Source organism: Plecotus auritus, assembly GCF_963455305.1.
Source record: "Plecotus auritus genome assembly, chromosome: 5".
Taxonomy (NCBI): Eukaryota; Metazoa; Chordata; class Mammalia; order Chiroptera; family Vespertilionidae; genus Plecotus; species Plecotus auritus.
The window spans coordinates 36,999,623-37,022,559 of record NC_137776.1 but is presented as its reverse complement, the minus strand read 5'-3'; the positions used below and the strand labels follow the sequence as shown (position 1 = coordinate 37,022,559).

Here is a 22,937-nt window from a genome sequence, read left to right as displayed (position 1 = left end):
CCTGGTTCACAGGTCAACACTCAACCACTTAGTCATGCCAGCCAGTCAAGGTTATTTATTTATTTATTTAAATTTTTATTGATTTTTAGAGAGAGAGGAAGGGAGAGGAAGAGAAACATTGATGTGAGAGAGACATATCAATTGGTTGCCTCTGCACACACCCTCCTGGGGATCGAGCCCGTAACCCTGGCTTGTGCCCTGACCAGGAATTGAACTGGCAACTTTTCGGTGCACAGGAATGCCCAACCAACTGAGCCACCCAGGCCAGGGCAGCTCAAAGGTTATTGAAGAAAATATGGCCCTGCCTTTTCCTTAAGAAGCAGGTGTCCCATGTGTGGGATTTCCTTCTGCGGGCAGCTGGGAAAACATGTGTGCCTGGCCATTCTTAAACCCGGAGTCTCCCCCCGCTGGGTGGGGTGGGATGCTACTCGGGCAGCCCAACGTGGCAGAGGAAAGGGGCTCTGCTTGTGGCCGGCCTCTCCTGGAGCTCCTTGGAGTCTCGGTTTCCCTGCCGAGAGCTAGGGTTGATGCACATGAGCCCTCGGGCCTGTTCTCGGGAGAGCTGGGTTCACGGTGGGTGCTGTGTGGGGCCATGAGGAGGCCAGCTTGGCTTCTGGGCTGCTGAGCGGTGCAGGTCCCTGGGCTAGGCTGTCAGCACCATGTCATGGGGGTGTCCTCACACAGGGTCCAGGCCGTGGGGGCCATGGCAGAGCACATTCTGAGCCCAGGAGAGACCCAGCTGTGGGTCTGCTCAGCAAGCCGGGTTCTTGCAAGGCCATCTGGAGCAAAGGTTGTGGATGGCTTTGAGGAGGCACATCTAGGCCCTCCCAGACTCAGTTTGCTGGTCTGTAAAGTGGGCACGATAATAGCTGGTGGTCCGGAACCCTTGTCTGGGGACCACTCATAAGTGAGATGTGAGCAGACACAGCCAAGGCCAGGAGGAAGGAGGCAGCAATGCTCACCCCCAGCACAGAGGCTGGATGCTTGGGGAGCCGCTTCTGGGATTCTGGCCACAGGGGTACGGGGCACGCTGCTCTCAGGGTCAGATGCCATATGGGCTAACCTGCACCCTGGGAAGGTGAGGCTCAGACTCTGTCCCCTTGGTGACACTGGAAATGTGTGGGGACAGAGAGACCCAATTCGAGGCACACGTGATCCTCAAAATGTTTGTGTGACATAATTTCCACCTCACAGAAGGGGGCTGTGGCTGCCTGAAGCCGGCACTGAGGACCGAAGCCGTTGTCATGTGAAAACAGAGATTTTCCCAAACAGTGAACAATCCTGGTGATGTCACAGGCCTACAGTGGACCCAAATCAAATTGGTTCTGGTGCTGGGCAGCGCCTGTAACACTATCTGAGGTGACGACACAGCCTGGCCCGGGGCAGGAGGGTTCGGAGGGTGGGGGCCTTCAGGTGGGCCCCATGTGTTTCTGGGGTCACATATCTAAAACCACGCCTGTCAGAGGAGGCTAGGGCTTAGCAAAGAATCACCCAAGCAGACGACCCCAGAAACAGGGTTTCAATGGCACTAGATGCCCCTCCCCACAGCAGCCCACGGGGCCACAGTGGGGGCAACACGGGGGATGAACAGATCCCAAGGTGGAGGTGCTGAGCGAGGGGCTGCAGCAGGGGCCCGGCGGAACACAAGGTGGCCTCCCCCACACGCCTTCGTGCCTGGCTGAAACCTAATCCTCATTCTTGGGCCCTCATGTCACAGCCTCAGCCCTGGCGGCCCCGCAGTCTGACGCAGTCAAGCTGTTTCCGCTCTCCTCTCTTCCTCAAGGGAAGGACCTTTGCGGGTGAAGTCATGGGAATAAAAGCTCCCTTTGCCCCCCAAGACAATGGGAGCCTGAAGTCCACTTGCTCTGTGGCCTCACTCCTGGTGTCCAGGCAGGTCACCGTTGCTGTTTGCCAGAGCCCTCCCCGCAAGTGACATCATCTAATTCTCAGATCATGTGATTGTCCTCCTTGCTCAGATGAGGACACCAAGGCTCAAGTTTTGGACTGGCCCGAGCTCACAACGGCACCAAATGAAACCTCGTCCCGGTCCAGCCCCCACATCTTGAGGTCAGTATCTCAGAAGAATCCACAGACTCAGCTTAATTCAGCACACCTTGACTCAGTTCCCACTGTTGTCAGGTGCAAGGTCAGCTGCTAGGAGTCAGCCCCTCCTGGACAGGTCCTTGGGCAATCTTACCTTTTTCACATCTGCCTGGAGTGTTCTTTGGGTTGTTTTCTACAGATGTTACTGTGATAGGCAGTTAGATTGATATGAACTGAGTAAGGACAATGGACTGAGACGGTCACCAGAAAACCCCAGGTGCCTAGTAAGGGGCAAAACTGGGCAAGCAAGAACCTCACCCTCAGGCAACCTTTCCTCCCCTAGCATATTGCTGGTCATGTGGTTTAGACCCCCTGATCTTTCATATCGCTGGTCATGCAATTTAGACCCTTGACCTTGTCCTCCCTAAGGATAACATCTAGGCCTCAGCTGTATTTCAGCTCCAGGCCTAGAAAAGCAGCAAAACCAGACAAGCTACGCCTTGGCTGCCTCAGGACCAGCTACATTGACGGATGACCCCCTGCCCTGGGGGCTGATCAATCAGAGGAGACCATGACCCTGAAAGGACACACCCGGAAAGCTGGTGAATATTCTATTGAGAGCTTCACCTGAGACCTCCCCTAAGATTCCCACCTGCAAGAGAGATGACTACCCTCTGTGCAGAGGACCCAGCACATGCTCTCCCCTGGGGGAGCACGCCCATGCCTTTCCCTTCCCCCTCCTTCCCTCTAAGGGACCCCATGAGACCTGCAACCTGGGGAGCATTGGGCATTGGCAGCTCATCCCGGGATTATCCCCAACCTGTCTCACGGCCCTCTTTCCTCTGACTTCCCAGGGAGCCAAAGCAGCCCAGCTTCGGCTTTTTTGTTGCTTCTTCTGTGCTAGACCTGTCCTTGGTTCGCTGTCCCCAGCTTTCATAAATGTCCCACCTCAGTGTGCGTTTGCTGCGGCAATAAATTCTTCCTGCCTTTGCTGCACTTTGTCTCTTGACAGAAATATTTCCTTCAAGACAGGAAATGAGGTCTCATCGTCTCACCAGTAACATTATCATGCTTCTAATAGATTAATTTAAAAAATTACACTTTAGTTCACCTCTCAATTGAATGCAAAAGGGTAGATATCCATGACTATATTTGCCATTTTGGCAAGAATCAAAAAAATTTTTTAAATTATCAGAGAATGAGTAATATTTAAAAAAATATTTTTATTGATTTTAGAGAGAAGGGGAGAGAGAGAGAGAGAGGAATCAATGATGATAAAGAATCATTGATTGGCTGCCTCCTGTATGCCCCTTACTGAGGATTAAGCCAGCAACCCAGGCATGTGCCCTGACTGGGAATCAAACCATGACTTCCCGGTTCATAGGTTGACGCTCAACCATTGAGCCACACCAGCTGGGCAAGAATCAAATTCTTAAATGTGATGGTGGCTCACCTGGGAACCAAAGGGAGCTGAGTCCAAGTTGGCTGTGACCAAAATCACTCCAGCCCCTGAGAAACCCTGGGATAGTCTATCAACTTGGAGGAAGTCATGTGGGTTCCTGGGTGTTCATTCCACACAGGGAAGAACTTCCTCCATGAAGGGCTCATCACAGTTCATGTCAAGCTTCACTCATCAGCGTCATGTCTGGCTGCCCTCCTATGCCTGGTGCTGGGGGCTCAGGAGAATCAACGGCAGCCACGCTTTGCTTCAGGCTGAGTCTCGCACTGGAACCGATAATGAGTGACACAGCCCTGGGAGAGTGAGCATCCTCACCTCATTTGTGGCTCTGACCACCCACTCTGTGAGTCACTCACAGATTCCAGGTCAATACAGTAATTGCTCACCTAACATCTTTGACGGGTTCCAGGACTTTAAGCACAACCAGGACATATAGCAAACTAATTTAACCATAGGCTAACTAATAGAAACAAGAGTCAAGTTCGTATGGCATCTCATCAACATTGTAATGGAATGACATTGAATGAAACAACGTTATTCAAAACCTGCTGCCTGACTGGTGTGGCTCAGTGGTTGAGTGGCGACCTATGAACCAGGAGATCATGGTTTGATTCCCAGTCAGGGTATATGCCCTGATTGCAGCTTGGTCCCCAGTAGGGAGTGTGCAGGAGGCAGCTGATCTGTGATTATCTCTCATCATTGATGTTCTCTCTCTCTCTCTCTCTCCCTTCTTCTCTGAAATCAATAAAAAGAATTTTTTTCTTTTACAAAACCTGCTCTAGTCATTTTCCACTGGGCCAACTGGTTGACCTACCAAGTGGAGCAGTCCTTGAAATTGACTACAGTGAATTGTCATGTGACCAGTTCATTTAATTACAAACATTTTCATGGGAGTGTCAACTGCCTGATTCTAGCAATCACTGTCCCTAGTCCAGGGAAGATGCTCAATAATAAAAGGGTCCTGCCTGGGATATCCTAGAAAACCCAAGTCAGATGGAAGTGGTTGGAAATATCCCCAGACCCTGACTCACCTGGGACCTTAAGGGAGTTGAGTCCAAATTGGCTATGCTGAGCCTGGCTTCAGAGGACATCGTGTGGTCACTGAAGACTGGGGTCTTCTGGGTGGGGTAGTGGTGCCTCAGTTAACCCAACATTGCCTGTGGGAAAGACAGCACGCACCCACCTGGCAGACATGAGCACCCTGGTGCTGAGGAGATGGTTTCCCACCCTCACCCTCGTGGGCCTGAGAATTTGGTGGGCTTTTGCACATGTTCCAAGGTTGTCCACCCCCCCTTTCTGGAAGTCCACAGTAGCCCCAAACCTTCTAAAGAGTCCTTGTATCCCTGGGACTTTGATAAGGGGAGAGGATGGCTTGGTTTGCTCTGTGGATGTTCCTTTAGTGAATTACACCTGTCCTGTTACACCTTGTGGTTATTTGGTGGTATGCTACAAAGCTTCCATGGGACTGTGGCACCCTGTCCACCCTTCCCTGCCTGCTGTCTGCCCCCTCAGGCTGGCCGCTACGCACAGTGGCAATGGCCTGTCTTCCCTCTGATTCTGGTTGGGTTTGGTCGGGGAGGCACTATGGAGAGACTGCGGGGCAAAATGAGAGTGAGGTTGGGTCCCTATTTTGCCACTTCCTCCCTGCTGGGTTGCAGGTGGCAGTGGGCAGTGGCTGTGTTCCTTTAGCAAAGGCCCAGCTCCTTGGCAGCCCTCTCTGCCCAGCTCTGGAGTCTGCATCTGCTCCGCCCCTTGTTCCTGGGGCAGAGGGGTGGTGACAGCTCCACTAGCCCTGGGAGGCTTTCCAGCTCTTGCACACACGTGGGAAATGGCCCTTCATTAACCCTCTTCCATCACTCAATTTGAGGTGTCACATGTTTCCTCCAGGGACCCTGAAGGGCATAATTGGTCTGATCTAGGCTCCCCAGATAAGGGCAGCTCAGCCAGTCAGAAGAGGGGCTCCCACCCTGGGTATTGCCCCCCATTGCTGAGGATGTGCAAGAGCAGAAAGCAAGTCCAATTCCAGGACACCAGCCCTTCAAACACCCGTTTGTGATCAAAGTAAGTCCATTTCAACCTCTGAGTCTTTGTTTTGAAACAGCGCTTGGCTGAGCACCTTCAATAGCTAGAAAATGTTTCACAGAATTTTCGTACAGAAAGATTAAGGGTCCCAGAAACCTTCACCCTCATTTTCATCCACTCCACCAGCTGAATAGGGGTCCTGGGTCTGGGGCTGGTGTTCCTTTGGGAGCAGACTCCCAGAAGGCCCCTCGGCACCTGGGTCCTGAGGGCAAACTCATTCTCCACAAGAAATGGGCATGAGGAGTCAGGTCTGGGAGCAAAGTGGGTCTGATCCACGAAGCTGGGGGCCCAGGGACCCTCCCTCAGAACCAGGATGCTGGAGGCACCTCTGGTCCCTGGTGGGGTTCAAGGAGGAGCCCATGGGTTGGCCCTGGAGAGGAACCCCAGGCCAGAGGGAGAGATACTGGAATTACCAGGGCTTCGGCCAGGCTGCATGGGGCTGGAGCCAAGCTGGGCCCAGGACCCAGACCTGCAGGCCTGTGACCCTGACGGAGTCAGTAACAAAGCTGGAGGGCTACTCAGCACGCAGTGAGAGCCCTTCATTGTCCCCTTGGTGACAGGTCTCACTCAGGATGAGTAAGAAGGAGCAGGGAGCGGACCACCTGAGTCCTGCTACGTGCTGGCAGGAGCCCGCCGGGCACCGCCCTTGCTCGGGAGGCTGCCTGGTAGCAGGCCACAAACGTGCCTGAGAGGCTTCCCCAAGAGTCCCTACAGGGTCCCTGCCCCGGTCCCCACTCCCTGCATCCCACCCCACATGGCCTCCTGCTGGGGACTTCCATTCTGATGAAGAACCTTTGGATGCAAACCACCCCAAGAAATAGAAATCCTGGCCAGAGAGCACCCCTCCTGCTCACCCCCCTGAGAAGGCTTTGCTGACCTCCCCCGGAGCCCCTGTGCAGGTAGAAGGACCCTCTCTCCTGTCCACCACACACGACTCCTTCCTCCAGTGCCTGAGTGGGTGCTGCCATCCCGGGGGCGTGGCACAGGAAAGCTGAGCAGGGTCCTCCTTTGTCCCCAGAAGCAGCCTTTGGGAAACAGGCGCCAACAAGCAGAGGCCGAGAAGTGGGGGACGAGCCTGCAGCCACCTGAGCTGCCAGTGGGCCCTGGAGCTGGAGCGGAGTCCTAGAGAGGGTGGCTGCTGGCCGTGGTCACACAGCTGGGGGCCAGGCTGCCCACCCTCCCCAGCAGCTTCAGTGCCTGGGCCACTCTGTGTGCAGCTTCCTCTCCAGGGCCAGCCCATTGAGTTCTCACAATGCTTCCTGGACCCCTGCTCCTCTGAGGTCTCAGACACCCCTGTGGGCTGGGGAGCAGCTTCTCCCTCTAGTCTAGCTGCTGGTTAGCTCAGAGTTGGTGTGGTGGCTGCGGAGACCAAAACCATGTCCCTCTGATGTCCCTGGTGCCCTGAGTCCAGCCCCCGCCGAGTGAACAAACAAGCAAACTAAATGGGGTGCTCCCATGGGGGTTCAGCTGGCTTCCTCTGGGTGTGCTGGGGAGCCGCTCAGTGCTCCTGGGCGGGGCTGAAGGGCTGGGTCCACTTGGAGACGTCCAGGAAGACGGTGGAGGCGCAGTGGTAGAGCCAGAGGCGGGGCAGGGCGCCGTGGCGGATCCAGGCGTCCCTTCTAGGGTCGTAGGCCTCCATCTCCACATGGTAGTCACCATCCATGCCCTGCCAGCGGCCACCCGTCAAGTACAGTGCGTCGCCCAGCGGCACCAGTGCGCCGTTCTCATGCAGGCTATGCAGGGACTGCACCTGTGGGTGGTCAGTGGTCAGTGTCCAGTGGGTGGCCAGAGTGTGGTGACCAGGGACATGCAGAGAAGATGCCAGCACCCCACCCAACATCCATCCAGGGCACCAGCACACCTGGGACCTGGGATGTCACTCTGGCTCCCTGTGACTCTCTTTCCCCTCCAGCTCCTTCTGTGGGGAGACCCCACTGCCCCCCCTCCGGCCCCCAGCCCAGAACGATGTTCCCAGCCCCCTCGTGCTCCTCTGGGCCCAACTCTGCTAATTTCTGGAACTGGGGCGAGAGGACAGGGAGGCCTGAGCCTGGAGCTGCCTCCCAGGGTGAGGTCTGGGCTGAGCCTCTGATTTTCAGCTGCTTTCTTGAAGGGGACAGATGTGGCCTCAGCCTCAGACACATGTGTGGGGCCACTTGCTCCATGGGCCCTTGACTCGGCCCCTGCACCTCTGGCCTTGGCTCATGGCTTAAGGAGTGTCCTGGGTAGGGGTGTGGGTCAGGGCCAGCAGCCGCCTAAGGCCCGAGAGAGATGTGGGTGCTTCTGGAAGAGCCCGGATGGCAGTAAGGAGAGGTTTGTCTGTGGCCTGCACCTGAAAGCAGTAATGGGCGGTTCCCCTCCCCCCGCCCCCCCCGCCCGCTCAACTACCCGCCTTAGGCCTGGAGAGGGCAAGTGCAGCTACATGGCTGGGACCCTGCCCAGAGCAGTGGCGTGAGCCGAGGCCCAGTTGAGCGGGCCCAAGAAGAAAGCCCCGCCTGGCAGCGTGTGCCCTGCACCTGCTGTGCCACCGTAATGGGGCCTCTGGTCAGCTGAGCACTGACGCCAAGGGACAGCTGTGGGCAGTGGGATCTCAGAGGCCCTGTGTGGCCAGGCCCTGGGGCGGCTGCAGGAAGCAGAGCCACCTCCTGGGGCTCCAGGGACTGAGAATCTCAATGCAGGTGGGGAGGGCCCAGCACTGACCAGTGCTGAGGCCATTGTGGGCTCTGGGCACTGCCCTTCTTCTCCAGAGAAAACAGGATAAGGGTCAGGGCTCTGGTGCCCCCGAGGGCGAGTCTCAAAATGCTCACTTCCTACTCCTTGCCCTGGGCCAGTGGCAGAAGAGAAGGGGGTGCTAAGAAGCTGGCTGCTCCCACCTCACCCACAGCTCAGGAATCTGCACCCTGGCTTGACTACCTCTGTGGACGGAAGATTCCTTCCCTCTTGGGCCTGGCCCTCAGCTGTGGCTGAAGCACCTCTGGCTGAGCCTGGTTTTGTGCCCAACAAGGAGGACAGGCCACCCCATGCTGGGGACAGAGCATTCAGAGTGACCAGTATCCCCCCGTCCTTGGCTCTCCCATCCTCACGGTCTCAGCCCGGGCGTTGGGCCCTCATCTCCCCTTCACTGTCCTCCCCTGTGGGGACACCCCCAGGTCCCGCTGTCCACAGGCCTGCTCTCTGTGGTGTCAGGGTTCCGGGGGTGGGAGTCACACTGGGAGGCGAGGCTGAGGCCCACCTTCTGCCACAGGTTGGCCCCCGGGTCATACACGTAGACCTTCTTGGTGTTGTCGCCGACTAGGTAGAGCGCCCCCTGCAGAGCCGCACAGCGAGGCGAGGACAGGTACTTGGGAAGGAAGGGCGAGGCGATCATACTCCATGCTTCTGCGGGGACACAGGGTCTGAGGCTCCTCCAAGACAGCACCCCCTTCTGAGCCGGGGAGTGAGCCCTTGCATGGGAGGTAGAGGTCCACAGACCCGAGCCCACTGCTCACACCTCACGTTCTCTGGATCGGTGGAGGGGGTGTGGGGGGCTTGCAGGAGGGGCTCAGGGGCAGGAGGCCCTCAGAGCCTCATCCTCAGGTCCTGAGCAGGGCCTTGGTCTGGCGGCCGCCCCACCCTCACCGGCACCCTAGGCCTCTGCCTCCTTCTTGCCCTGTCCCCTTGGTCTGGTAACCTGGGGCCCCACCTGACCCTGGGTCCAGCTGGTCTCCTCTGGGATCCTCACACCCATCCTGCAAAATGGGTCCTAGTATCATATCCACTGTCCAGGGGACAGAACAGAGGGTGAGAGATTGGGCTGGAAGGGCCACCGAGCCAGAGCAGCCCAGCTGGAGCCAAACTCTGTCCCAAAGCGCAGAGACCGAGCTGCTGCCACTGGGCCTTGTGGGTCCAGGCCACTGCTCCTGGCCCATGAGGCCAGTTCCAGGCAGATACAGCAGCCAGCCAGCTTCCCAGATCTGGGCTGGGCTTCCCTGTCACCTGCCCTGGGCCACTCTGCCCCCAGCCCCCGTGACCGCTAGTCGGGTGGGGGCTGTTGCTCTGTGCAGGTGACCCCTCGTTTCCTCCCTGGGCCCCACGTGTCCGCTGGGTTTCCAACCTGTGATGGGGTTGTAGCACTGCAGGGCCAGCGCGTTGTACTTGCAGGCGCTGGAGCCCACCAGGTAGAGCCGGCCCTGGCAGCTGGCCGCGGAGAAATTACTGACGTACTTCAGGGCAGGGCTGACAGGCGTCCAGGTGTCTGTGTAGGGGTCGTAGCTCTCCACCTCCACTACGTCCAGGGTGGTGCCTGTGGGGGGCGGGACAGGGCTGCAGGGGGCGGGGCCAAGGGAAGATTCCTGGAAAAGCAGGGCCTGGGCTTTGTAGAGAGGCAGGGACCACCCCGCGTGCCCCAGGAAGGGAAGGGAGTGGGAGGCAATGCCTTGCCTCCATTCCAGAGGGAAGTGAGGTTCTGAGAGGTGAGGGCATTTGCCCAAGGCCACATGACCAAGAAGTGGCATGGCAGGTGGGCACCTGTAGGCAGGAATTCCTACCTCCAGAATGGTAATGGGGCCTTGCAGTAAAGCCCAGCCACTCCCAACCCCTCAGAGCCCAGCACACTGGAGGGGTGCTGGTGGGAGCCCCCAGGAGACTGGCACCCAGGCCTCTCATCGTGGGGCCCTTCCCTGGGAGGAGGATGTCAGTCCTGGCAGAGCTGTAGTAGCCCCCACTCCAGCCCCCGGCAGAGCCTGGGGGTGGTGATGACCGGGCTCTGCCCTGGGTGGCAGGGCAAGCCTGGGGACCCTGAGTTCCTGGAGCAGGACCTGTGCATGCCCTCTGCTCTTGGGCTGAGCATGAGAAGCACTGAGGGAGAGGGGCTGGCCAGCACAGGAGGAAATTAGGAGTGGCCTCGGGGCCAGATGGTCACCTACAGAGGCCTTGGGAAACTTGCTCAACAAGTGCATTTTGTTTTTCAATATTCATCCAACCACACGTGTCCCCGGGGTGACTCTGAGGGGGCTCTGGGTAGAAGGAGTTAAGGTGGGTTCCCATCCTCAGGCTGGGGCATGGTGGAGCAAAGGTGACAGCAAAGGGACCCATTGTGGATCTCCGTACCCCAGGGACTTTACTGAGGAGAGGACCCCGAGCTGAGGTTCTGGGATGGGAGTAGCTCTCTCTGCTGAGGCCAGCCCCTCAAGGGTCTCCTTCTGGGGACCGACTCGTCCTGTTTCCTGTGACCCTGGAGTGCATCAGAGCCACCTGGAGGGATGCTGCCGCATGCCTGAGCCTCATTCCAGGATGCCCAGGTGGCACCGCCCAGGTGGGAGTTCTGCTGCCCAGCCTGCCCAGAAGCCCTGGCATGGGTCCTGTTTACCCCAGACAGTGAGCTCCTGAAGGCAGGATGGGGGGGCAGTGCCCTTGTCATCCCTGGGGCCAGCATGGGGGCTCTCTGGTCCCCAGTGAGGGTATGGGGATGGGGAGCCATTGTTGCAGGATTGAGAGGCCCCCAGGCTGCAGAGAGGTGGAGAGGGGGCTCTGAGGAGCAGGAGGCAGCCTGGGACGATGGAGACGGTAGCCTTACCGCCGATGACATAGATCTCCCCGTTGAGCGCCGAGCTGGCATGGTTTGTGCGGGCCTTCAGCATGGGTGCCACCGGCCTCCAGGCTGCCTCCTTCATTGGGAAGCACCAGGCCTGGGTGGTTGACCAGGTGTCCGTCTTGGTGCCCCGAGAGCCACCTGCCAGGAGAGGTTCTGTCCCTTAGGTGCCCATCAGCCTGGGGTCTCTGAGCCAGTGGGGACTGGGCATCAAGGGTCCTGCTCCCTTCTCCCCAGGCCAGGCCTCCGTGCTGCCAGACACCAGGCCGGGTGGGACCACGGTGGCACAGTCTAGCAGGGTGGCTTGGAGAGGTCCCTCCTGCTCCACAAATAACAGGCGCAAGATCAGTGGTTTAAAACCCCACCCGTGGAAGCTCTGAGATATGCGAGGCCAGAATGACCCCTTCCCCTGATCACACAGTTCCGTCTTGGGAGGACCCGGCTGCAGGAGCGTGGCAAGGCCACCTGGGGTCCACGTCAGGCAGTGACTGTTCCCTGCACCCACGTGTGGCCCCGTGGCCCTAAAATTTCCTCGTTTTCACACCCTGAAAAGCTCTGCAAGAGTCTTAACTAAACTGTGGATCCCACTAAGCGAAGGGGGAGCCCCCGCCTGCGCACCTGTGACGTAGACGCTGTTGTTCAGCGCAGCCAGGGAGAAGCCCCACTTGTGGAAGTCGGGGAAGTCTGGGAGCGGCGTCCACCTCTCTGGCAGGAGGAGAGAGGCAGGGGTCAGCTTGCAGAGCTCACTGCTGGGGCCTCCACCCCTCACACCTCCTCTACTCAGTGGTGCAGAGACGTCCCCTCACCAGCAAAAGGGTAAGGGGCGACTCAGCTGCTGCAGGAGTGGGGGCCACCCCAGTGGGGCGGGGTCCGAGGCGCCCGTGGTGCTCCATGTGCATTGCCAGGCCCGGCTCCTGGTGGCGCCCTGGAGCCTGGCACCCAGACTGGACATGGCACAGCCCCAGGGTGAGCCGAGAGGCGGCCAGGCTCCAGAGGCTGCTCTCACACGACCCTGCAGTTGACCCCACTGACCCCAAATGGGCCTTTTGGTGGTCTGGTCCCACCTCAGTCAGAGGGGTGATGGGTTAAAGGGCTTGGTCTCTAGTCACTAGTGGGTTATAACAGAAACATCATTCCTTCCCGAATTCCTCACGCATTTGCCCTGAGCCCCTTCTGTGCTCACGTGAGCCAGGGGCATGCAGGGGCCAGACGTGGGCCTGCGATGGGCAGAGTGGTCCACACCCAGCTCTCAGGCACCAGCTGTGTGGCCTGGGGAAGCCCTGGCCACAGTTTCTTCACCTGTGGAATGGGGAAAATTCCCACCTCCCAGGGATATGTGGGGACTACACGAGATGACATGTGTCTGTCACACAGCAACTGCTGAGCAAAGGTAGCTTTTAGGACAGAGGAAGGCACCCAAGTCAGACCTGCCTTCATGGAGCTACATGAGGTGAGCTGAGGAAGGAATGCTGAGAAGATGCTTTGAGAAAATAAGCACGAGACAATAAAGGTGGGAATATTTACGTCCTATAAGTGGACACATTTTGGGTTTTTATGGAAGGCTGTGGGAGAGGCACAACCTTGGGGACGTCCCTTGGAAAAGTCTGTTTATCGTTGACAACAGTTTTCAGAACACGCAGAACTTCGGGCCTTGCTGGGCAGGGGCTGTGTGCCCTCCTGACTCATGTCTGTGCCACCCCATGGGGATTGCCCAGTAGTCAGTCACCAGGCCTTTGCCTGCCAGCATCCCCCCTGCCCCCCTCCCAGTGGGATCCGAGGGACAGCTGCTTCCGCACTGAGTCAGCCGAGCTCATCTTCTGATGTCAGGCCCGAAATCCCCTCTCGTCAGCCCCTGACCTGGGACAGCTGGCCCCAAGCCCACCAGCCACTGACGCCATGGGGGTGGCTGGCGACCAGCCCAGCAGCCCCAGGACACCAGCCAGCCTGCATCAGTGCAGCCCAAAGAGCTGCCTGGGTCCCCGTGCCCTCCCCATCCCCCGCAGGAGAGGCACATCAAAGGGCAGGGCAGGCCCCTGCCTGTTGGCTCCTCATTTCAACTGTGCAAAGGAGCCCATTTCACAGATGAGGAAACTGAGGCTCAGGGAGGTAAAGTGACCTCCTCCAAGGCTGCAATTAGAATCCCTTTCGGGCTGATGCAGAACCTGAGTGCTCACCCCCCAGGCTGCCTGCACCCCACCCTGAGGCCATAGGGGCACTCAGGGCACAGGGCGCCAAGAGGAAGCAGCTGCCAGGTCACCCATCCCATACCGTGTGGTCTGGGCACAGAACCTCTTATTGGGGCCCCATGGCCTAAAAGATAATACCAAGGGCTTTGGGTGAAGGGAGAGGGGCCTGCAGTGCCCCCCACTGTCAGCTTCCCCTCCCCCAGTCTCGCCTGCAGCCCCCTGAGGCCCAGGCACACCCAGGAGGGGCCTGTTGTCTGTGCACCTCACAAGGGCTCCTGTCAGGCGGCAGGCGGAGCTCTGGATGCCGGAGTACTCACTGGCTTTGGTGTTGTAGAAAGCGAAATTCTCGAGATGGGGGGCGGGCTCCTCGGCGCCCTCCTCGGCCTCCTCCAGGGCGCGGCCGCCCACCACCACCAGAACCTCCTCCAGCTGCTGTGGCAGGGCAGGCAGTGCCTGTGGGCCAGGAGGGTGCAGTCAGAGGGAAGGGTGGCAACTGTGTCCGCTCCCAGGCCCCAGTGCTAGCAGGGTAGTAGCCTTGACATTTGGGCACAGCTTTGGGTCCACAGGTGTGCTTCCGTGTTGGTGCACATGCGTGGGTGGGTAAGGGTCAGTGTGTATGCCTGTGTGTGTGTGTGTGTGTGTGTGTGCGCGCACGCACCCCTGTATGTGCATGTGCCCATGTGTGTACGTGTGCCCATATGTGTGGTGACCACATCAAAGCACAGAACAGTGAGAGGTAGGGCAGCTGCCCCTGTGCCCTGAGTGTGAGAGCAGCTCTCCTTCCAGTGGCCACCACGTGCCTGCCAGAGGTGTTCCTGCACCCACCTTTGGAACTGATCCCAGGCGCTGTCCCCAAACCCCCACATAAGCCTTCCCCTGCGCCTGGATCCCTGCTCTCCTGGGCCCTCATGTGCACACCCAACTCAGATGGACCTGGCAGGTGAGAAATGCTGAAACGATCCCACCCTAGTTGGTAAGTAGCCACTGTCCAGAGCTCCCAGGACCCAGGGGTTCCACTGGCCCTCTGGCCCCTCCTATGGATGCCCGCACCGCCTTCCACCAGCAATTACAAGGTGACTACCTCACGGGGCAGGGCCCCCAGCTGGCTGCGCCTCATCCCTGGTCAGACTTGGTTGCTGAGACATCCTCTGGAGCAAGGCCCTGAGCAAGCAGCAGGTGGACTTGTCGGCTCCCTGTCCCAGCCACACCCTGGCCTGTCACTTCATCAGGACCTGCCCTGCCTGCCAGGCCCACTGCCAGCACAGATAGGAAATTGCACCCATAAGAGCTCCACAGCTTCCTAAGGGGCAGGTGGTAGCGGCTGCCATGCCTGTCTGTGTTCCTGTTCCCCTTCTCCTTACATTTGACACGCACGGGCACAATCTGCACTTGGGGGTGAATGGCGCACGCTCCATCCCCATGCAGGTGGAGTGCCTGAGCTTCCCCTCCCTGCTCCCCCTCCCCCACTCACCCCATCATGGCCCTGGGACAGGGCTGCTTGACAGGCCTCCGACTCCAGGATGAGTGGCTCTGTGGCCAGCAGCTGCTGCACGCAGGGCCTGGGCACGGCATCCAGGCGCACCAAGTTGAGCAGCTCAGGCAGGTGGGCGGCCCGGGCCTGTGGGTCGTGGCGCACCCAGCGCAGCAGGGCCTCCAGCCGGCTTTGTTCTGGCTGCACCTGCAGCAGATCGCTGGCCAGACAGGTGGCCAGCCGGTCTTGGGACAGCTGCAGGAACTCATCCTCCTGCGCCACTGCCTCAAAGTTCTCCCGTAGGAAGGCCCAGGCCTTGGCCACCACGCCCAGCAGCCCCTGCTGCTCCCCGAACTCACAGATGCCCAGGCAGTTGGTGGCATCCAGCTGCTGCTGCAGGTACCGGCCGCAGACCTTCTGCACGGCGGGGAAGTGGAGGCGCGCGGCCGTGCGTGTCAGGGCCTCCACGTTGGCCTGGGTGATGGTCAGCCGGCCCGTGTACACAAAGTCCACCAGCTGCCCCACCACGGCAGCCTCCACGTCCCACAGCTCCACACGTGCCGAGAAGCTCTCGGCAAAGTCGCCTGCAAACATGGCGTGGAAGTAGGGGCTGCTGAGCGCCAGGAGGCCGCGGTGGCAAGGCAGTTCCCGGCCGCCCACCAGCAGCGTGACGTCGGCCAGTTTGGGCTGAGAGCGCAGCCTCTGCAGCCCGTCCAGCATGTCCTGGGCGTGCGAGGGCAGGTGGAAGTCCAGGTCGTCCACGTTCCGAACCATGACTGCGGAGCCAACACGGCCAGCCCCCAGGAAGAAGCTCCTAGGGCAAGAAGGAAGCAGGGTCAGCTGGGGCTGGTGGTCTCATTCACACCAGTCCTTCCCACCCCTCCACAGGCCTTGGCTGAGCACCCAGTGGCTTCCCCTGCTCCCCGATCCGCCGTGGCTGGGGAGGGCGTTGGGGACATTGGAAAGGCTTCCTGACCCACCGTCCCTGGTCACACGGAGCTTTGGCCTGCTATGACCCTGCTGGTGTCTTGGGGGAGCCACGGCCCGCCCCGGTCCCGGTTTCCTCGTCTGCAGATTGAGAGGCTGATGGTGAAGGGGTTGTGTGATCACGTCTCTGCAGCAGCTCTCACTGACAGGCTCCCGTGTGCTTGGCCACATCCCAAGGGTGGCTCACGCCTTCACCACACAGACATGCCTGTGAGGTGCAGGCTCTCAGCGTCCCTTTTACAGATGAGGAAACTGAGGCACAAAGTAGCACTTGCTTATGGTCACACCGCAGGAAGTGGGGGAGCCAGACTGGGGAACCCCTGCGGAACCCCCGGGTGTCCGTTGTCTCTGGGTATCGGTTGGTAAGGACAAACCAAGGTAAACTTTCTGGAGTGGGATTTCACAGCCCAGTGTTCATTTAGTCTGAGTCAGCAAATCCCCTTCTGGGCTTATTTGGTTAAGCCCATGTTGGTTTATGTTCTTCTGATATTTCACTCTAAGAAAGCCTCCCAGAGAAGGAGTTACCCACAGCTGCAAGGAGCTGCACCCAGAGAAACAGTCTGTCCACCAGGGGGCGCCTTCCGCAGCCGTCGTCCCTGGGGACAAAGCCCCAGGAAGAGAAGCGGTGAACTACGCAGGCCCCTGGGGTGGGGAGGCCTTGCTGAGCTGACGGTCCCTCCCCGCCCTGCTGGTGCCCATCCCCATCCTACAGAGCAGGGACGGACCCAGGGAACCCACCTGGGATCCTGAGCACCTTCTTGAGCTCATGCCAGGACAGGACGGGTCAGCGGGCCCTGGCTGATACCTGCCTCCCCCCGCCCCCGCAAAGGCCCTCTGGCTGGTGATGGCAGCTCTGCTCTCTGAAGGGGCGTTAGCAGGAGATTAGTGGGCCAGCCACTGTCCCCAGACCTTGCATTCCCATCATTGTTGGGTTCCTTTGGCCCACGGCTACCATGACAGGCCCCAGGGGCGGGAGTGCCCAACCACATTCCTGTGGGGCCATAGGCTTGTCTGCTGACACCTGCCACCCTGCAGTAACAGCTCAGGGTGGGGGCTTCTGGAGGGTCCCAGAGCCTCAACTGGTGCCTGTCTGGGCCGGGGGTGAGGTGGGCTGAGCAGGCAGGGCAGCAAAGGAAGGACCTTAATCCAGCTCCAGCCGAATGCTGGGTGCTGTGGCCCTGGCTGCAGTTGGGGTGTGGTCCAGCCTCCCCCTTGCTGGGCACAGAGGAAAGTCTGAGTCCCCACCCCACCCTGAGGGCCGGGCTTGACCATGATCTCAAATCTGGTGTCTTGGGGGAGCCACGGCCCGCTATGACCGTGCAAGTGTCCAGCACTGTGATCACCAAGCCCACGGACGTTGCCACGGTAATCCACTATCTCCCAGTCCCTCTCCCCCTCCTGTCTGCCCACTCCAGAGCCCCCTGGACCTACCTCTCACTGGGCCCCTGCACCCCGTTGCTGAGGACTCCGGCCGGAAAACAAGACTGGCCAGCTGGCCGAGGGGCATGGAGGGCCTGCCGGGCTGAGTGGCCACGTGGGGCCGAAGGGGTATTTTTAGCCTCTGTCTGCATTGGGAGGGAGGGCGGGTGGGCAGGCGGTTGGGGGAGGAGATTGGTGTGGTCTCCTCCTGGGCTGTCCACTCTGAAAGCCCAAACGAGCCACATCATGGCAGGAAGGCCGAGGCCTCTGGGACCAGGGGCCGGGACAGAGAGCAGGACGCATTCCAGGAGGGAGTAAGTCTGGGCTTCACCCCTCCCTGTGGGCTGACTGAGGGGTGCCGCTCCCTCCTCCTTCCTTGTCTGGGAGATGGGACAGTGAGCCTGTGCTGGGGACTCAGGGGGCACCCAGAGGCCCCAGCTCAGCTGACGGCACTCGCTTCTCCAAGGTTACTGACAGGCATCTACGTGCCTCTTGTTCTCGGCCAAGTGGGACGAAGTGCTGATCACAAACAAAGGCAGTTGGTCAGCAGAGGCTTCCAAACGGGGGTCCCTGGTGGCAGTGGGGCCGTCTCGGTGGCGAGGGGTGAGGAGGCATCCCGAGTGCCCCTCCAGGCTGGTGGCGGGGACGCGGGATCCTGAGACCTTGACCCCATTGTATCATGGCCTTGGCCTCGGGCTGCCGTGGGGCTGTGTTAGTGTGAGAGCCGAAGAGGGCCAAGAAATGGGCCATCTGAAATCCAGCAGCAGGGGCCTCCCGGCAGTGCTGGGGCACACGGTCCCCAGGGCCCTCGCGTCTGAGGCCGCCTGAGTTCTGGGCTGGGGCACCGAGAGGGGTCTCCGAAATCTCAGAGCAAAGCTTCTGAGGCGAGGGCCTGCAGGGACCCAGGAGAGGAGCCGCATGGGTGGACAGGTGGGAGCTTCCATCTGTCAGCCCCTCCTTCCTTCCCAAAGGGCCTTACTAACAACCTCTTCTAGGTGTGTGGGGACGCGCCAGTGGGGCCAAGTCCGACAGAGGCCTCCCAATGTCCACTAGGGACTGGTTGATGCTCTTTTAAAAAAATATGTTTTTATTGATTTGAGAGAGAGAGAGAGATAGAAACATCAATGAGAAACATCGATTGGCTGTCTCCCGCACTGAGGATCAAGCCCGCAACCTGGGAATGTGCTCTGACCAGGAACTGAACCGGCGACCTCTTGGTTTATGGGTCGACACCCAACCACTGAGCCATGCCAGCCAGGCTGGCTGATGCTCTTATAGTGCTGAGGGGCCTGGGTGGACCCCAGGGTGACAGCCCTCACTTCTGGCAATGTTAGGTAATTTCTCAAGGGGAGCAGAGCATCATGACAGCTTGGGTCCCGGACAGATGCACCTGCCCCACCGGCACAGCTGCTGGACCTGCTACCTGCTGAGGAGATGGCCGTGAGCTCTCAGGATGCGTGCATTCCAGTGGGGGCACAGCTGCTCCACAAGGACTGCAATGAGTGATTAGCTAATCACATGTGCACTGGGCGCTTCCAGACTTTGCTCACTCACAGGTTTTCTGCATCTATGCTGCCCTCCTCAACCCAGCCCAGCCCAGCCCAGCCCAGCCCAGCCCAGCCCAGCCCAGCCCAGCTCAGCCCAGCCCAGCCCAGCTCAGCCCAACCCAGCCCAGCCCAGCCCAGCCCAACCCAGCTCAGCTCCGCCCATCCCATCCCAGCCCAACCCAGCTCAGCTCAGCCCAGCCCAACACAGCCCAACCCAGCTCAGCTCAGCCCAGCCCAACACAGCCCAACCCAGCTCAGCTCAGCCCAGCCCAACACAGCTCAGCCCAACTCAGCTCAGCCCAGCTCAACCCAACCCAGCCCAGCCCAGCCCAGCCCAACACAGCCCAATCCAACCCAGCTCAGCTCATCCCAGCCCAACACAGCCCAACCCAGCTCAGCTCAGCCCAGCCCAACACAGCCCAACCCAGCTCAGCTCAGCCCAGCCCAACCCAGCTCAGCCCAGCCCAACCCAGCTCAGCTCAGCCCAGCCCAACCCAGCCCAACTCAGCTCAGCTCAGCCCAGCCCAGCCCAGCCCAGCCCAACACAGCCCAACCCAGCTCAGCCCAGCCCAACCCAGCTCAGCTCAGCTCAGCCCAACCCAGCCCAACTCAGCTCAGCTCAGCCCAGCCCAACACAGCCCAACCCAGCTCAGCTCAGCTCAGCCCAGCCCAGCCCAGCCCAACCCAGCCCAGCTCAGCTCAGCCCAGCCCAGCCCAGCCCAGCCCAACCCAGCCCAGCTCAGCTCAGCCCAGCCCAGCCCAACCTAACCCAGCTCAGCCCAGCTCAGCCCAGCCCAGCCCAGCCCAGCCCAGCTCAGCTCAGCCCAGCCCAGCCCAGCCCAGCCCAGCCCAGCCCAACCCAGCCAAGCTCAGTGCAGTTCAGTCCAGCCCAGCTCAGCCCAGTTCAGCCCAGCCCAGCTCAGTCCAGTTCAGCCCAGCCCAGCTCAGTCCAGTTCAGCCCAGCCCTAGGCCCTGGACAGTTTCAGGACTCCCCCCAGCCTTGGGCATTAGCATGGAAAGGAAGGGTTGGTGGAGCAGGAATAGAGGACTCAGTGTGTGCCTGCACCCCGCCCTCCTCCCCCCCCACCCTGCCCCCCGTTTGCAGGCAGAACACAAAGGTCAACACTGGAGGAAGCAAGGACAGAGGTTCTGATGAGAGGCTGCTGTCACCAGAGCTGCCCAGCTTGGGCACTGAATGGAGGCCTTCCGGGGACATGGGGATTGGAGGCCCAGCACCTTGAATGACAAGTCAGTTTGGGAAACTCGATACCAGGGCTCAAACCAGATTCTCATCAACAGATCACCACTCGGTGGTGCAGTTTTAAAAAATACGCTTTCTTTTTATGACAAAAACCACACATGCTTATTGAGGAGAATTTGGAAAACACATAAAAATATAAAGCAGAAAATGCAGCCAGTAAGACAACCCCTGTTAACACAGTGGCCTCTCCCTTTCCGCCTTCCCCGGTCGTTAGAGTGCCTGCGGGGAGGTGCTTGCGTCCTGCTTTGTCACTTACATCGCAAGCACTGCTGATGTGAATGGTCTTTGGAAAGCATGATTTTAAATCTCATCCTAATGGGGACCCACCACACCTCAGGAAGTTGGAGGCGCTGTCCAGTAACCTCTATGAAAGACACTCAATTGGGTGCAGTTTGGGACAATGATAACTAATATAGTGCCACTCTGATTACTTCCCCGGGGAGATGTGGAGAGCGAAGTCACCAAGTTAAAGCGTGGTCACCTTGCAGCCCAGGGTCGTCCAGCTCGGGCGAGTGACGCACTGTCTCCGTGGGGAGGTATCACTGTCCCTGTGCTTGCGGCTCTCCCACCGCAACCAGCCCTCCCACCCCCTCTGCCGGTGTCTTATGTCCTTACTTGCTCAGGGTATCTTATTCCATCTGGGATTTATTTGGGGCACGGGGCCATGAGGTCATCCCCCCTCTCCCTTAATTAGTTGACAACGTCCTTGGGACTATAATGGACAATTCCTTCTTTCCCGAGATCGTGCTGTAGCATGTGTATCTCAGGGCAGAGCTTTCTGGGGGAGGTGTCTCACCTTTCTCTACTCTGGCCTGTGGATCCGAGTGACCGTTCTGAAATTTTCTCGTCTGTTGTATGTGTTTGCTGCTGCAGCATAACAAATGACCCCACCATCTAGTGTCTTACAACAACAGACATGAATGATCTCTCACAGTTTCTGGGTGGTTCTTCTTCAGGATCTCTTAGCTGGCACCAAGGAGGCACCGCAGGCTGGACTGGACAGGTGGCCTCTGTCCCTCACACACGGGCCTCTGCACAGGGCTGCTCCCAACACGGCAGCGGCTTCCCCAGAGATGGGAGCAGTGAAGGTGGGAGTCTTGATACCTACTTGATATCAAGACTTGGAAGATCACGTCTGTCCTGACCAGGAATGGAACTGTGACCTCCTGGCCCATAGGTCAGTGCTCAACCACCAAGCCAGGCTAGCCAGACCCTTGGTTGATTCTCCTATGTGGCCTGGCCAGGGACCAAATATACCACCTTGGTGTATTAGGACGACGCTCTAACCAACCGAGCTACCCGGCCAGGGCAGCTGGGGCCTTCCTGGAAAAAGAAGTGGTCTTGTGTTGAACCTGCGCATTGGTGCGCACAGGTGCCTGTTTATTCTGGCCACGAGGAGGGGATATTCTTTCACTGCCTCTGGGCAGCGGTTTTCTTATATGTGCCCTGCACTCATTATAGCCAGAGAGAACACAGGGCTCCCCTCTCTCCAGTGCATTTCTAATACATTGGGAAGCCCTGGGGTTCACCTTGTTCTGAGTCTGGTCACCTCACTGAAGTCTGCTGTGTGGGCAGGGGTTCTGGGGTCCTCAGACGGGCCTTACGGGCCAGCGTCTACTGCAGGGGACCCTGCTTCTCACACAAGAGCTGCTAGTGGGCCGAGGTTCAGGCTGCTGAGCATCAGAATCACCTGGAACGTCGTGAAAAGTACCAGCTCTCCCAGCACCAGCCAAGGCCGAGGGGCTCAGAATGGGTGGGGCTGCCCCAGAACACCATCCTATCCAATAAAAGAGTAATATGCAAATGGACCATCATTCCAACACACAAGATGGCTGCCCCCATGTAGTCAAAGATGGCTGCCCCCATGTGGACACAAGATGGCCACCACAAGATGGCCAGCAGGGGAGGGCAATTGGGAGGGACCAGGTCTGCAAGGGAGGGCAGTTGTGGGCGATCAGGCCAGCAGGGGAGGGCAGTTAGGGGTGACCAGGCCGGCAGAGGAGGGAAGTTGGGGGCGACCTGGCCTGCAGGGAAGGGCAGTTGGGGGGACCCAGGCCTGCAGGGGAGGGCAGTTAGGGGTGACCAGGCCTGCAGGGGAGGGCAGTTAGGGGCAATCAGGCTGGCAGGGGAGCAGTTAGGCATCAATCAAGCTGGCAGGAGAGTGGTTAGGGGCAATCAGGAAGGCAGGCAGGCGAGCAGTTGAGAGCCAGCAGTCCTGGATTGTGAGAGGGATGTCCGACTGCCCATTTAGGTCCAATCCTACTGGGATCGGGCCTAAATGGGCAGTCAGACATCCTCGAGGGGTCCCAGATTGGAGAGGGTGCAGGCTGGGCTGAGGGACACCGCCCCCCCCCCCCCCGCACGAATTTCATGCATCGGGCCTCTGGTGTTTATATAAGACCCCACAGGAAGCAGGGTGTCTACTGAGGTGCTTTCTCCCTCCTTCCAGGCCTCAAACCTGGGTGTAAGCCTCCATCTCGCCCCTCTCCTGGCAGTCCACCCCGACCCCATGTCCTCCCAGAATCCAGGATGCTTGTGAGGTACCCCCTGCTGGCCTTGGTCCAAACCCCCTGCTGGGAAACTTCGGTTCAGAGGCTGAGGGACTTGCCTCAGGCCACAGCAAGTGGGCAGGGATGTCCCAGTAAGGTGTCCTGGCCCCTGCCCAGTGCTCTCCTGAGCACCCCAGCCAGAAGACCACCTCTGAGGCCAGGCCTTGTCCACCCCACCCCCATCCTGGCCCCCTCTGTTGCCCGGCCATTAGAACAGGGTCCTTCAGGCAGCACAGGGATGGAGACATTGAATGCCCACGTCTTCTGACACCCATCCCTCCCCCCTCCCAGGGCTCACGCAGCCCCAGGCAGCTCCTGTCTGGCTCCATCAGTCATGCTTTAGGGCAGTGGTCGGCAAACTCATTAG

The 22,937-nt window shown here is 59.3% G+C and overlaps 1 protein-coding gene and 1 long non-coding RNA gene across 2 annotated transcripts; one reads left to right on the top strand and one right to left on the bottom strand.

Annotated features, from left to right (window-relative positions):
* Window positions 1–5,575: 5,575 nt before the first annotated feature.
* Window positions 5,576–15,581, bottom strand: KLHL30 (kelch like family member 30; the record flags this gene model as incomplete). The annotated part of the gene is made up of 7 exons (XM_080668236.1): window positions 5,576–7,334; window positions 8,814–8,959; window positions 9,675–9,863; window positions 11,136–11,291; window positions 11,769–11,855; window positions 13,654–13,789; window positions 14,808–15,581. 7 exons carry the CDS (start codon window positions 15,579–15,581, stop codon window positions 7,083–7,085), a joined length of 1,740 nt encoding a protein of 579 aa, XP_080524362.1. The 3' UTR covers window positions 5,576–7,082.
* A 1,813-nt stretch (window positions 15,582–17,394) lies between these two features.
* On the top strand, window positions 17,395–21,823 carry LOC308248799. The gene is made up of 4 exons (XR_013960643.1): window positions 17,395–17,527; window positions 18,548–18,769; window positions 19,866–20,008; window positions 20,978–21,823. It is a non-coding gene; the product is annotated as an uncharacterized lncRNA (long non-coding RNA).
* The last annotated feature ends 1,114 nt before the right edge of the window (window positions 21,824–22,937 follow it).